The following is a 16,482-nucleotide window of genomic DNA, read 5'->3' on the forward strand; positions in this document are numbered from 1 at the left end:
GGGCGCATACTTTGAATAAAATATTTGTTATCATTCTCTTGAAATAAATGTGTTTTTTTCTTGAAAAAATACCGGTTTCATATGTATACACCTGGTACTTTGTTCCTCGCCGACAGTTCGGAAGACCAAATCTGCCAGATGAGACGTTTGTATCTGCTTCGGAGAGTATCCTTTATAGATGTCACATCCTGAATGCGGCTCTGTGGCACGCCCAGGTATGTATAAGTCTCTCCAGCACAAAGGTGTCGTATAGAGCTTCTGTCAATGAGCTCAGGATCTTCAGGGATGCCATTAAGTTTTCCTGACTTCAAATAAACTTTGGCACATTTATCCAACCCAAATTCCATTCCAATTTCCTTAGTATATCGTTCGACAATCCCTAGAGCTAGGTGTAGTTGCTCTTTGTTTTTAGCATAGATCTTAAGATCGTCCATGTAAAATACATGAGTGACCTTGTACTTTCGATCTACAGGTTTGCCGCACAAGTACCCGTCGGAATGGCAAAGTGCTAGAGACATTGGCAATGATGTAAGGCAGAGTGGGCTCATGGTGTCGCCCTGAAAGACACCTCTCTGAAAGGTGACCTTGTTAGTTGTCACGCGATTTTTTCCAGATAAGATAGTAAATCTGGTTTTCCAAAGCGGCATCAATCTTTCTATGCACCTAACGATTTGCGGATGAACCTTTAAGCTTTTCAAAAGACAGATGATAAGTCTGTGTGAGGTTGAATCGAAAGCTTTCCGATAATCAATCCAGGCCGTCGATAGGTCACGCTGGTAGAATGCTGCATCTTTGCAGACACATCTATCGATGAGCAGGTTCTCCCGATATCCCGCTACGCTTTTTTTGAGCCTCGTTGTTCATGCATTTCTTGCCACGCAGGTTCAATTCCCCGCACAATCCTATTATTTAGGATAGCTGTGAATATCTTATACAGTGTGTTGAGACAAGTGATTGGCCTGTAATTCTTCGGGTCAGCTAAGTTGCATATTTTTGACAGGAGTATTGTGCCTCCTTCCACCAACCACTCCGGAATCGGCTCTTCCGACGTTAAGTATGAGGTGAAAATACGGGCCAAATGCTGATGGGTTAAAGGAAACTTCTTCCACCAGATGAGTTTGATACAATCTGGTCCCGGTGCGGAATAGTTCTTCATCCCTCTTAATACTTTTTTCACCACCTCAGTAGTGATGGGTGGGCATTCTTGATCAGGTGTCTTCATCCAGTCTATGTTGCACTTCGTAGACTTTTCTCCAAAATACTTCGACCTTCTCTAGTTTGGGCGGGTTGTCGACAGTAACTGGAGGGTCTTGGAATAGTCGAGATGTGTCGGAGAGAAACTGTTGATTTTCTCTGACCCACCTCCCCCTCCGCTCTAGACTTCTCTTAGCATCAGATAGTATCCGTATTCTCTCAACAATATGCTGCCTGATGGTCAGCAGCTTTGACTTGTTATGTGTGTGATAACGGGTCCGGAGTTCGCGCGCGAACTTTCGAATCTTGGCCGTAAAATTCTCCTACCAGATGTGATGTAGTCAATCACACACTGAATGCGGGACACGTACTGTCTTGCCCAGCCTATCTTTATGGCAGGTTGATACATTCGCCTTTTGGTCATATGATCAGCCGTTGGTTTTATTTTACGGTTCGCATTGGCCAAAGCTCTCGCTGCATTATACACACAATAATTGATAGCCCAAAGGTCGGATTCTTCGAAAAAATGTCCACGAAGCTCATCATCCATTTCAGCCAGATCTTTAGGCTTCAGAGAAACCTTGGTGTTGCTGTTTCTCCGGGTCATAAAGCATCGCTCTTCCTCTATTGGACGCCTGCCCGCGGTTGTTCTTTGTGTCGCCTCTCTTTCTCTGTTGCCGGCTTGTTCTAGCTGTGGTAGAGTAGGCGTTCCACTTACATAGCCCCTTTTTCGGAGCAGTTCGGCATGGTTTTACAGGCGTTGCTGCGAAAAGTGCGATAGCTCCGGGTGCTTCTCGCACCACAGAGCATGCAGCCGTGCCATGTAACCCCTTTCAGGGGCCACACTCGCATCGTAGCATTGTAGCAAGTCGTGATTTAGTCGCTCCGTCCACCTAAAGGTCCCGTGATTCCGCCGATACATCGCATTGAATCCATTTTGATTGGCTCCCCCAGCTCTCGAGTGGTCGGCATTGTTGGCCGACCCATTGTCGGGAGCCCTACGCGTTCTGTTGTTTTGAACCGCACTTACTACATCTATGTTTGGTGTTGTCATTATTGTTCCCACGAGAAGCTAGGGAAAGGGATTCGTCCACCCTTGTAGAGCCCCGCATGCAAGGATAAGGCTGCGTACTCTGAGAGGTCGCCTGGTATCCCAGAGTCACCGTTCTAAACACCTCACCCAGGTGCCATTCAGCTTTCGGCACGGTTTTCACACCTCCGCTTGGGGATTAATTCCTTCGGGACCACCCCTGGACAATTGTCCGTGACTGCCTATTTATTTTTGTAACCATATTCAGCAGAAACCCTTGGTACTGGGGCCCTCTATCCGCAACCCGAGGCGCGTTCGGTGGCTTTGTCATAGGCCCTTCGGTTTGATTCTACAGGAATCAAAATCGAGCCGAATACACACACACATATTACAGAATTGTCTACAAAAAAGTTAAATTTTTAACGCAAAAATATTTATTTTCTATCAAAAGACAGTGAATCCCTTAAACAGAACTTCCCGATATAGTCGTTCCGAGAATTTATGCTGCGTCGCAGTTAGGAGTAAAAGGAGCTGCGCGGGGTGTGCGGTGATCACTCAGGCGTGAACGAACTACATCCTTTACATCCGCAGCCATGCTCAATCGGGGCTGTTTCCACCCACCGTCAGCCCCAAAACCTGTACAGTATCGGGGTTTCACTGTAATTAAATTTTCAACCCAAAAATACTAAATTTGAAAAAAAATGCCGTTCAACTAAAGAAGAAGAATTTTCAAGCAAAAATGGAATAGTTACATTTTCAGTTAAAGAAATGAATTTTAGATTAAAAAAAAAAAACTAATTTTAAACCAACAACATGAATGTTCTACCTAAAATGATCAATTCTTTACAAAATGCATGAACTTTCAACTAAAACACATGAATCTCTAATCAAAAAGTTAATTTTTAACTAAAAAGTAGAATTTTTAACACGAAAACATGAGTTTTCAACCAACTTAATTAATTTTCGACTAAAAAGGATTATTATTTCCAGTAAAAATGTATGGTTCACTCAGGCCCTCACTTTGAGTTTAGTTTGGAATATACTTAATGTAGAAATTTTAGCCAGAAATATCAAAAATTGGAAAAATTGTAACTAAAAGTTATTTTTGTTTGCAAAGATACATTTTTTTAGACATTTTTGTTATTAGTGAATAATTTGAATGAATTATTTAAACTGCACACATTGATTCTAAAATGTTTAAAGAATATCCGAGAACTTCTTTAAAATGATCGGACTAGTATTTGTGAAATGGTAGTCCACCAATAATTGTGCAACCACATTGACTCAGTGTTATCCGTGTTTCGAAAAGATGAGTGTGTGCTCCGAGGGTCAAACTATAAAAATTAATTTTTAACAAAATATTTAAATTGTCACCCAAAGAAAAATAAATATTCAATTTGACACTAAGATGATTAATATTCTACTACGAAATTTTCAATTAATAAGAAAAGAAATTTCAACAAAATAGTTAAATTTGCACCCAAAGAATATTAAATATTAAATTTTACACTAAGAAGATTAATATTCTACTACAAAATTTTCAATTAATAAGAAAAGAAATTCCAACAAAATAGTTAAATTTTTAACAGAAACAAGGATTTTGAACTAAAGTGATGAATGATCAACCTTAAAAATGAATTTTTGTAGAGGTTCCACTTTAAAGTAAGTAGTTGAACTCTCAACAAAAACAAAAGATGAATTCCCAAAGAAAAATGCAAGAGTGTATATTTCAACCAAAAGTAGTTTTTATTTTAAACAAAATTTTGCAAGCAAACAAATTCAAATTGGCTGAAATTTTAACATAATATAATCCAAAACCTCCCGATCAAAAAGTCCCAATGGGGAGCAGTCCAAAAATCAATACTTTATGAGATAGGAGAGGCTGAACATGAAAAATGTGACCACAAGTAAACCTAATGTCCGCTCGAAACTTCAAGATTAGATGTTAATATTTCAATATTATGTGATTAGCACTATCTCTGACAAGACTGGCAAGATGAGCGCAGCTAATAAGGGCAACCTAATGGCTCTGACGTGGCAATAATAGGTAAAACCATGTGACAGTCCTCGGCATGTAAATGCTGTTCGAAATATTGATGGTAGAAGACAGTTTTCAGTCAATGAATACAAGACTGTAGATCAGTGTAGATCAGTATATTGCAAATGAAGTATTAAAGCGAAAAAATATGTGAAGTCGAACAGGATAAAGAATGGTCAAGCTGAAGAGGATAGGTTCTTACATATTTTGCAATTGGTCGAAAGATTTTGTATGACTTTCCGTCAAGTGGAAGGTTAATATATTTTTAATTAAAATTATCCATGTCTCTGAATCAGTTCCCTGCTGTTTCCAATATTAAGATACTAATGGCTTTATGCAGCATATTTTATTGGACAGCTTTCAATTTATAAATAGGCCTTATCGCTTATTCGGCACAGAAGTACGACATTTCTAGCAGAATTTAAATCAGGCAGCCAGAATTGTTTGAGCCATATTTTAACAATAAAAAAGCTTTTAAAAATATGAATTCACAGCCATAATTTATCTAATAACTATTGCTACCGTGCCAAGATCACTGATGTTACGTTTCATTTCTGACAATTTTGAATGAAATGCAATTATAAGAGAGGAATACATACAAAAGCCATGTGACATATTTTGCAAATAGGCTCTATAATTCTCATCACAATGATCCTGTTCGTTATTTGATTTAGCCAGCCCTTGTTGTAGCTCCGAAGGAATATTTACTAGATATTCGTGGCCCTTATTTCTCGGAGTCCAGGAATAATGATGCGTCAATGTTTGAAAACGAATTTCAGATGGATGCGTCAGGTCTTCGAGAATAATTTCAAATTAGGGATATATTCATAGTGGATCGTGGCTACAAAGACGCTTTTCCATTTCTCGAAAACTTAACAAACTAAAAAATTGAATTAAACCATAGACTCTACACCCTTCTAAAGCCAGGTCAACGTCAGTTTGATACTGACTCTGCAAATGACTCCAGAATAATTATAAAGACAAAGTAGCTATCGAGAGCCAATTGATATGGAGGTATTAACTGCCGAACTAGCTGAAAGAATATTAGAAAAGTCTTCTACACCTAATATAATTCAAGCTAGAGTTGAAATGGATAACCTTTACATGAGAAACACACGGTACGCTCAATTAAACCCAAAGTATGTACCGTACTTTCCAAGAAGTAATTGTAATTATATTTTGGATATGACAATGAGAATTTATCAACTAAAGCTTGCACCTGCTTACGTACAAGACAAGCTTCAAAGAGAACAGGCGGAACAATTTCAAATAGACGAACTACTGGATGAACGTGAACTTATTAGAGTGAAAATGTATTTCCAATTCAGAAATCTGACCAAATACCAACAATGGATAGCGTACCTTGAAGAAGACTTTAACATGCAAGAAATTGAGGACTTTGTAGGTGAAGGATCTAATGAAACTATCTTAGGGTATTATTGCACATGTGAAACTGGAGCAGGAACACATGGTTTACGTGCCCATATTGCTAGAATATTATGGTATTCAGGGTGTGCACGACATCAGCCACACCGAATCAAATATCCTTAGACAAACATTGCTTGAAAACGTCATTGATTCAGGACACAGGCATACACAAACTAAGCTGCATTGCAAAGCTTGCTTACATAAATAGTCTAACATGAGCGAGCATACTGTATTGCCTTTGTTAGTTGGACTGATTTATAAGTCTTGTCTTAACTGGCTGGACTACGAAAGTGTCTTGCCTTGGTTGATCGGACTGATCTAAAGTCTTATCTTCACTGGCTGGATTACTAATATGTCTTGCTTTTGTTATTTGTACGGGTCTGTAGTCTGGTCTTAATTGGATGAACTAACTGTGTCAGTTGCACTGATCTATAATGTCATATTATAAGTGGCTGGATTAGCAAACATCTTTGATTATTCACAATTTCTTTTGCCTGGGTTATTTTAAAAAATCTTCACACTGAGAAAACATACTTGTTGAAAATAACAAAAATGCTGCTGAAAATAGCCAAGTAAGACTGCTAATATAGCACCTGAAAACTTCGTTGAAAAATTTAACCAAGTTATATTGGCTAAAATTTTTTGATTGAAATTAGCAACCTACTTTGTTACGTTAGCCAACCTCATTCTGTTGCGGTAGCTAACCTGCTCGCTTACTGTGACCAATGTACTTGGCTGTCACAACCGAGTGTCTTTGCTACGCCAAATAACCTAATCGGTTACAGTAACCAATGTACTTGGCTGTCGCAACCGAGTGTCTCTGCTACGCCAACTAACCTACTCGGTTACAGTAACCAATGTACTTGGCTGTCGCAACCGACTGCATTCTCACTGCATTCATTATAATAATATTCTATAATAACAATCTAAAAATAATTCTCTACCTAATAATAATGTTTATTGCTTAAAAATAAGTAATTATGCACTGCAAACATCAACTTATTTATTCAAAAATTTTCGTGTCAGAAATAATTATTTTCGATTTAGAGGCATGTGATACTTTGTCGTGTGGTCAATTGGGTACAGTTCAGTAAAAAAAAAAGAATTCGGAGATACAATAAAATATCATAACGGATGTCCCTCGACTGTTTTTGAGGCATAATAACAAACAAAGTTTCTTGTGCAAAATAAAAATATTATGCATGTGGATTATTTTGAGGTTAGGGTCGTTTTTCAGCTCTCTTTTATTCTGATAATGTACATCTCTGTCGTACGGATGATGTCGGTAATCATTCTAGAATAATTATGGGAGAGAATTGTAACAAAACACATTTCACATAACTATTTTTTGGCGCGCAACTGAATCCTACATCAATCACTACCAAAAAAGAATGGAGTCGAAGCGGAATGACGCTAACATAGATGTTAGCGATGGCTCCTTTCTTAAATGCGCAGACAACGGTCCCTTCGACTGTCCTTACAGCGACACCTGCGCAATTCTGCTAAAATTATATCTCTACTCGGTTAAAAACTCGCAACTCAACTTGGTTCACTTTTACCAAGTTCAGAACCAGTTGGTTAAAACTTATCAACTTCAATTTGTTAGATTTAGCTACTAAGAATGTTAAAAAAGAACGCAGTAAATTTGATTGATTGAAAACAGACAATATCCTTGAGAAAAAATAACAAGCATATTTGTTGTGTAAAAAGTGACTAGTTTGCTTGTGAAAATATAACTAATAGGTGCAGCTTGGTTAAAATTTATCACAAAGCATTTGTTTGCTTTTAAACGAAACAATCATTTTATTCTAGCAAAGAACTACTCATTCAAATTTTGCAGAGTCAAACTCGGTTCTGACAACCAAGTAATGTGTTATTTTTTACCATTTGACTTTAACCGTTTTAGCTCGGCTGTGATAGCAACAAGCACATGATTACTTAGAACCATTACTCTGTTCTTTTTAAATAATATGTCTTTAACCGAGCTATTTATCCAGCTCGGTTAACGGTTCGTTTTCTCAGTGCACATTTCCAAGGCAGTCCTATTATATTGCCTTTAGTTTCTGGGCTGATTTTTCCTTTGATAATTACACTAATCTAGAGTCTTTTATTCATTGAGTGAACTGTCTTCTACCTTCAATATTTCGAACAGTATTTACATTGCCTGGACTGTCCTGTGGTTTCACCTACTATTGCCAGAGCAGCGCCATTTTGTTGTCCTTATAAGCTGGACTGGTCATGCTATTGTTTTCAGTGTTGTCAGTGATTTTTCTCATTACATTTCATTGAAACATCTGTACCTGATCTTTAAGCTTCAAGCGGAACGTTAGATTCACTTGCGGCCATATTCTTAAAGTTCAACCCCTTCTATCTCGGAAACTCTTCATTTTTAGGAATAGTGCCCGTCAAAATACGGACTTTCAACAAGAGATAAATTTTCTGCAAAACATTCGAATTTTCAAACCGAAAATATTAATTTTTAACAGAAAAGTCTATTTTGTACCAAATCGTTGAATTTTTACCAAAACCTTTGAATTTTTATGTAAAAAGAATTACTTTAACAATTTTGTTGAGTTTTCAACAAAATAATAATAAAATCTTAGTGAGTGATGTTTAAAATTACAGAAAAATGCTTTGCGTAATTTGTTGATCACCACTAAACTTCAATTACAATTTACAGAAAATTCCCTGACTCTTTCAGGTTTTCCCTGACACTCCCTGACCAGTTTTAAATTATGTGACTATCCAGAATTCCCAAACCTGTAGCAAGCCTGTACAAGAAATTGTTGATTTTCATTTCATTTTTTAATTTCCATTATTTTTTAAGGTTTCGTAGCCCTGAGCAAAAATTCTTGTAGTTTTAGTTGGGTGTCCGTCTGTCCGTCGCACTTTTTTCCTGGGATTGGAAATAAGGGTGGGATGTATGAGAAATGAGGGGTTGGGGAATAGGAGAAGTAGGGGAAGAGGTATTTTATAATGTTATGAGGAGCGAAGGGGTTGTAGAGGAAGTAAGGGGAAATAATGGGAAGGTTTGTAGGCGAAGCGAGAGGATGAAGGGATGGGAAGTGATGGTGAGTAGGTTAGAGGAAGTGAGGATTGGTGATAGGTAATGTGGAAAGTGAGGTTAGCGAGAGTGGTGAAGACATGGTAAGTAGGGTAAGTAAGGGGTGAGGTAGTGGGGAAGTGAAGATAAGTAGGGGAGAGTAATTATGGGATAGTAAGGGGAGTGATGATAAGGGAATTAGAGGAGGGAGAAATAGTTGAAGGGGGAGATTTGAAGGACTTAATTAACAACCTAATAGGCTACGAAACCTTTTTTTGTAGGTACGCGGCGCTTACTTTGACTATTTTTTTTTTAATGTTTGGAGTTGATGAAGTCTAGAAAGTTCAGATTTATGTGAATGAAATCGTATGAGACTATCTTAACCACAAGTGCTTCCTTTTTTGCAACTAGGCGGTGACCACTCTTGACGATCACTCTCAGGCTCAGGAAGCTGCTAACAACACAACCGGAAACGGAACTGTAGCGACTGGGGCGATACAGTTGCTGTGCAGCCTCATCGGTGAAGTGCCTTTCGAGAAAACCACCCTTCAAGCTCGCTTGCAGGACATCGTCGGGTGAGTCTTATTTTCCCTGTTTCTCTAACATAAGAGTTTAATGCTCTCAGGACACGATAAAGAGCGATCACTCTCTCGCTTGTCACGAAGTTACTTTACTTTGCCAAACTCGAAGACTCATCGACTATTCCCTCAAACACACCCACTATATTTATCTAATATCGAACAAAGGGAAATCTTTATCTAATTCTGGCTCATTCTTCCTTCCACTTACGTCAATTCCTATTTAAAAAATTGCTTTAACAGCCAAACATTTTTCTTTTATGTGGGAATCGCTTTCATTTACAAATGAAGATCTCACCAAAAACATCTACGATCCAAAACATTAGCCAAGTAAAAACTTGTTCGTACAATCGATATAGTTTGTGAAATCAAAGTTAGCCAAGTATCTAATCCTAAAAGATATCTAAATTCTTAAATTAATTAAATGATTTTAAAGGTCACCTAATGATTTTTCTTGTTTTCGACTTGAAATATTCGGGAGGTGTCCCTAAAAAAGAATGAGCAAAAAACGGGGATAGGCAAGCTCCTTTTCAGTAAAAATTGTTTCAAGGTAGGCATGAGACGTGACATTGACCAAGTTTTCCCAACATTCTTATTGAAAAAATAATAACTCAAATAGATTTTCCATATAAGACAAGCGTAAAGTTAAACACGAGGAACGTTTACCTGCTATTGAAAATCCACTTACATTATTGGTTTTTTATTCAAAATTGACAATTCTGCCCTTAAAATTCAGAATTGCTTCTTATTAGATTTCTAATATATCTAATATATCACTTATCTATTTCTAATAATCAATAATTCAACAAATTATAAATGTTCCAAAACTCGGGAAGTTCCCAAGCATTTTTTTCTGAGACTCAAGTATCAACTCTGAAAAATTTGCTTGAATGGAAATTTAGAGCCAACATTTCTCTTTAAAAAAATGTTTGCTTTTAAAAAGTTTTTTTTTCTTATTAAAAAAACGTAGTGTTTCTTTTCTAACTTTTGCTTACCTCGTCAAAGAAAAAGAGTTAATCTTAGTTTCTGGACCACCTTCGAGAGATAAACAAGAAACAGTAGAATTTGACTGGGGCAAGTCGACAAGTTTTGACTAGTGACACGAGGCATAGTGTTTTCGTTGCAGCGTTGCGATCCGATCTGCGTCTCTGAGACAAACCACACCTGGGTCAACTTCCTCCTCGAGGACCTCCCAAAACGTCGTTTAACCCTTCTGCGTTTTTGGTTCCGATTACCACAAGTATCCTCTACTTCCTTCTTCTCGGCTTTAACTTTTCTCTTCCTCTTTCCCTCTTTCTCACTCTCGAATGACTATTCCAATCCGATCTTATCTCAAAGTAAGACGCTCGTGTTTGCGTAGGTGGAAAAACTTGAAGCCTTCGTTTTTTGACTCCTTACAAAAAAAAGGAAGAACAAGAATCTAGTATTTTTTGTCAACCCGCTGGTACCGGAAATTCCCTGTGCAATGAAACAAGTGATTTCAGGTCCTTCATATATTCCCGTATTATGCCTGAGAATTTCCGATACCAGATGTTCCCAGGAACTTTTCCGATTCTTGGGAATATAGAGATTCTTGAATATTTGTCTAAAGCTGTAAATTAATTTGTAGTGTTTCCTTTCTTAAAAAATCGTGGGTTAGAGGTGGCTTCGGGTTGGGTAAAACCTGGATATCAGGGGATAAGTCAGGGATCTCGAAAATGAAGGGAAATCCCATTTTTATGTTCATAGAGCCTTTAGAACACATTGTAAACAGTTTATAAAAAATGTGTAAGAAACCCAAAACTATATTTTTTTTATTCAGTTTAAAAATTTGTTTTTGAAAAATCCAAAAAGTTTTTGAATTGTAAAAAAATATTTCTTTTGACCTTTTATTATGAACAATTAAAAAAATTCTAATATCAGTAAAGTCATCAAAGTTATGAAAGTTAAAAAAGGACCAACAGTTTAAATTTTAAATATCTGCTCAGTTTTGTAAATTTTTTAAAAATTATTTTAGGATTCTTCTTGCATCACCTAATAGAACGGAAACTAGAATTTTCATAAAAATTACTAACATAACGTGAAATTCTTCAAATAATTTTTCATGGAATTTAGTAAAAAAAGAGTTTAAAAGATAATATATCTCTTTTACTAGAAATTTGATTTTTTGTTTAAAAGTGCAAATTGTAGAAAATTAATATAGTTTTTTTGAGAATTCAACTGTTTTGTTGGAAATTAAACTACCTGATTGCAACTTATACTAAATTATTAGAAATCCACTGTTTCGTTTGAGGATTTAACTATTTTGTTGAAAATTCTTGTTTTATTGAATTCGAATTTTTTGTATTAAAAATAAAAATATTTTCGAGTTAAAACATCAACTATTACAATTTTTCGTTGGAAATTAATCTTTCTTGGTTGAAAATTCAACTGCTCAGTTAAAAGTTATAATAAATTATTAAAAATTCAATTTTTTGGTTAAAGATTTAATATTTTTGTAAAAAAGCTGGTCTCTTTGTTTGAAAATATAACTATTTCCTCGAAAATTCATATATTTTGTTAAAAATTAAACGATGATGTAATCAGTTATAAAAAATCGTTGCTCGTCTTGTCTTGTTTCGTATATGGCTGAAAGTGGCTATCTTTTCACTTTTAGGTCAGGTTATCTTGAAATCCTGAAGTATAAGAAAAATTAGGAAAATGCATTTGTTTTCAGGACATTAAAATCTTTCGTGGTCACCTAGTGCAATATTTGGGTTGATAATGTTTCTCTTTATTTCAAAATGTAACTCTTTTGTAACTTTCTTTTAGTAAAATTTTCACCTTTTGGTTAAAAATCTTACTTGAAAATCAATCTTTTTTTGTTGAGGATTCAACTATTTTGATGAAAATCCATGTTTTTTAATGAGTTAAACTGTTTCTCAGATATCAAATATGCAGTAATTTTTTAGGTGAGAATTTATTTGTTTTTGTTAAAAAATTTCAACTACTTGCTTAAAAATTAAATTTTTTGTTGTAATTTTGATTTCAAAGATTTTAAATATTCAAAAATATTATATATTTTTTTCGAGAATCTGAGAAAAAATATATTCATATAACTTTAAAACCAAATAAACTAATAATCTTAAAAATAAACAGTTCCAAATAAAAAAAATCTAGGCGTTCGTCGCGTGATTGATGTGAATTACAATTTCATTCCAAATTTGAATTCTGTGAAGTCCATTTATATAATTTTGTATAAATTTAATTATATAGGGATAGAAGCCAGAGAAATAGAGTTCACATAATTTTTTCTAGTGATTTTTTGCAGATTGGGAGCAGGTTATGATTATCGATGAGTTGCAAAGCGTTGCGCCTGGGAGCGTATGATTAATTTCCTGCCGATCTAAAAAACCTAGTCACGATTTTTACTCAGCGCCTGCTGTCGTCCTGTTCGCTCCTATATCGATCCAACGTGTAAAATGCACAAATTTGCCTCTCGATCAATCATCTTGCACGTACGTCTTACAAATAATACCTACTAATAGACGACTGATTGGCACGCGTTAAATTTCGATTTTATTTTCCCGTTAACAATCATTGAATACGAACCGCCTTCAACTAAAACTTAAATGACAACGACATAGAATTTGCAATATATTAATTAACTGTTATTTCAAAATTTGTTAGTATACACAAATTTTAAATTTACAAATAAGAAAGAATTCGAAATTAAATTTATACAATAATTTTAAGACAATCCCGAATTTGAAAAATGAAATTCAACATAAATTTGCAACATGGCCGTAGTTAAGGGAAAACCTAGAAATCGGGAAAAGCCAGGGAATTTTGTTAGTCAGAGAAAGTCAAGGAAAAGGTAGGGGTTAAAAAAAATGTAAAAAGTCAGGGAAGTTTTGTAAGAAACACTTTCAGTAATTGGTGGCAACAATAATCAGGGCTGCCACCCAGTCACTTTTCTTTCTCAAATCATTTTTTAATTACTTTTTCAAGATAAATTCACTATGCCTTTCAATAATAATAATTATTATAATAATAATTTCAGTTAATTAACCCAGATCTGAATTTTTTTGAATTCTTTTGAGATATTTCAGCCTATTTTGCAAGATTAATAACATTTTGAATAGATTTCAATAATTTGCAGGGATTCCAAAGGATTTGAAAGATTTTAGGATATTTTTACAAATTCCAAGGAATTTTCAAAGGCTTGAAAAAGTTTCAAGGTATTTCAGATTTCAAAGGATTTGTAATATTTTAGGATATTTTAAAAGATTTCAGGACATTTTTAATAGATTTCAGTCATTTTTGGGATTCCAAAGGAATTTGAATATCGGATATTTTTACAATTTCCAAGGAATTTTTGAGAGACTTACAAAGACTTAAGGGATTTCAAAGATTTTAAAGAATATGAAATATTTCAAGGTATTTAAAAATATCCAGAGGCCGTTTTTAAGACATTTAAAAAAAGCAAGGTATTTCCAAATGATTTTAAGGATTTTAAGGGATTTAAAAAAAGTTCAATGTGGTTGTAAAGCGTTTCGTACCATTTCGGAAGATATGAAACAGTTTAACGAGACCTATACGTTTTTTAAATATTTTAAAAGATTCCAAGTGAGTTTATAATATTACCGAGGATTTCAATGATCTTAAGGAATTTCAACAGCTCTGAAGGTAGTTTAAAAATGTTTTCCAGAATTTCAGGAAATATCGTCAGATTTTATATAATTTAACGGGAATTTATAATAATTTATGTTTTTTTAAAGAACTAATTGGCCGGAATTGAGGGATTTCGTAGGATTTTAAGAATTTTCAAATATTTCAAGCGATTTTAAGGAAATTGAAAGATTTTAGGGTATTTAAATAAATACAAGGAATTTTCAAGAGCTTTAAAAAACTTCAAAAGATTACAAATTACTTGAAATATCTTATGCTATTTTTATTAGATATCAATATTTTGAAGAGATTCCAAAGGGCTGTATCGTATTTTAAAAATTCCAAGAAAATTTCATGAGTTTAAGAAAATTTCAAGCGTTTCCAAACCTTTTCAAAGGATTTAAAATATATTTTTGGATTTTTTAAAAGATTCCATGGAATTTTAAACAGATTTCAGTAATTAAATAGAATTTTAAAGGATTTGAAATATTCTACGGAAGTTAAAAAATTTTCAAACCATTCTTATTTTATTTCAGTAATTTTAATTAATTAAGAAGGGCTAACAATATTTTAGTGTCTTAAAGATTTAAATGCATTTTAATAATTACAAGGGATTACTAACATTTCGTAGGGTTTCAAAGATTTGAAGAGATTTTCAAATATATTTTGCGATTTATTTTAAATTATTTGGATTTCACCCTAGATTTATTATTAATTGATCGTGAATTCTTTTGAATTCCTCTAATTAAATTGAACTTTTCTAAATTCATTTAACTCTACTCAAATTCATGGATTAAAATTTTATTTTTTCTTTAACTGACTCTGAAGTCTTATAAACTCGCCTTTAATCCTTAAAAAATTCATAAAATATTTTTAAATTCCTTGAGATTTTCAAAGCTCATTTCAAACTTACTGACTACTAATGATTTATCTTTTATTTTTGAATTGTTTTCAATTCACTTGATTTTTTTCTAATTCACCTTGAATTTTTCTGAGTTTCATCGAATTGTTCTCATTCCCCCTAAATTGCTGGGACTTCGCTTCTATTTTACCGAGAATTTTACTGAAATGAATGGATTTTTTATATTCATTCGAATCTATTCTGAATGATTAAAACTCTCCTGGAATTCTTATAAATTTCGTCGACTTGTTTTAAATTAAGAAAAATATGAGTTACGTTATTAATGCACATACGTTTCTTGTTGGGTTAGAAAGAATGATCTTTTGGTCACTTTTTCGATATAAATTGATCACCTGTTCATTTATTTAAAATAAATTAGGCTTTGGCAGTCTAAGAATTATACATAAAAATTAAAATTTGAAAATGTTTTATTCCTCTTATAAAAAGTCAAGTATTAAAAATGTGACAAAATTAAAATTTTGGTCTTTAAATATGAATGGCCCGGAAAAGTAAAAGTATAATTATGGAATAATTTCAGGGACAAGTGAGGGAATTCTTTTCAAATCACCTGCTTTTTTTTAAATCACTTTGAATTTTTATGAATTTCATCTAATTCTTCTTATTTCCCTTAAAAACACTTTAAATTTAATTCGTTTTTACGGAAATCAATGAAATTTTCGAATTCTTTTAAATTCCAACCATTTTCAATGTACATTATGCACTTTAATTATAGGGTATATTAATTAGAATTCGAAATTAGAAAGTATATAATTTTCAAACTGTTTAGAATAATTAAACGTCACAATATTTCAAAATATTCCTCGCAATATTTAAAAGTATATAGTTTTGAATTGCGAAAATGATAGTGATTTCTTTTGCGGAAATCAAATTTTTTTAGTAAGAAAATCTATCCATTTATTTTAAACGTTACTTAATACTACATGATGTGATACTTATTGATGATATATTTAACGATTTCAAAATTTTTATCATTTTAATTTAAAATTATAGTTTTTAATGCGCTGTTCTAAATTATAAATTAAATTTGACAATGTTGTAGTTTCAAATTCAAATATTACGAATTTCAGGACAAATCCACTGTTAAATAGTTCAAAATTTTATATTAAAAGCCCGAATATCAGTTCTGAATGTAATAATTTTAGACGTATATATAAAGCAATTTCAAATTGAGAAGTTAAAATTGGAATCATATTACAGAAATATCTCTTTGTATCATATTATTTTACTTTTTAATTTACAATGTAATACCTTAAATTTGTCAGATTTTTAGTTGAAGTTTTAAACAAATAAATCATTTTAAGTTGAAAAATATTTGTTTGGTAAATTTAAAGAATGAATAATAATTCTAAGCAAAGGTTTGCAATTAAAAAGTAAGAATTGAATTTAAGATGAAAGAAGGTAAAGATTGAATAATTTCGGTAATTTCAAATGGTTAACATTTTAGAGTTCTGCATTTTCTTATTGAAAGCTAAATTTCTAATTTTTCCCTTTCATGAATTTGAATAATGCAATTAAAATTAAATTGTTTGAATTTTGGAAAGTACAATTAGCATTTTCATAATTATTAGACATTTTTAAGCGATTTATATGTACCTCAAATATTTGAAAATTAAAAGACTT

At 33.5% G+C, this 16,482-nt stretch overlaps 1 protein-coding gene across 3 annotated transcripts in view; it reads left to right on the plus strand.

Annotated features, from left to right (window-relative positions):
- LOC117172026 (S phase cyclin A-associated protein in the endoplasmic reticulum) overlaps positions 1–16,482 on the plus strand; it is a 150,611-nt gene that overhangs the window by 35,545 nt on the left and 98,584 nt on the right. For all 3 annotated transcript variants that reach the window (XM_033359750.1, XM_033359751.1, XM_033359752.1), the window contains exon 10: positions 9,145–9,308. In XM_033359750.1, coding sequence (XP_033215641.1) covers positions 9,145–9,308 — 164 coding nt within the window. The remainder of the gene's footprint in view (positions 1–9,144; positions 9,309–16,482) is intronic.

This window comes from Belonocnema kinseyi, chromosome 4, assembly GCF_010883055.1.
Source record: "Belonocnema kinseyi isolate 2016_QV_RU_SX_M_011 chromosome 4, B_treatae_v1, whole genome shotgun sequence".
NCBI classification, from domain to species: Eukaryota; Metazoa; Arthropoda; class Insecta; order Hymenoptera; family Cynipidae; genus Belonocnema; species Belonocnema kinseyi.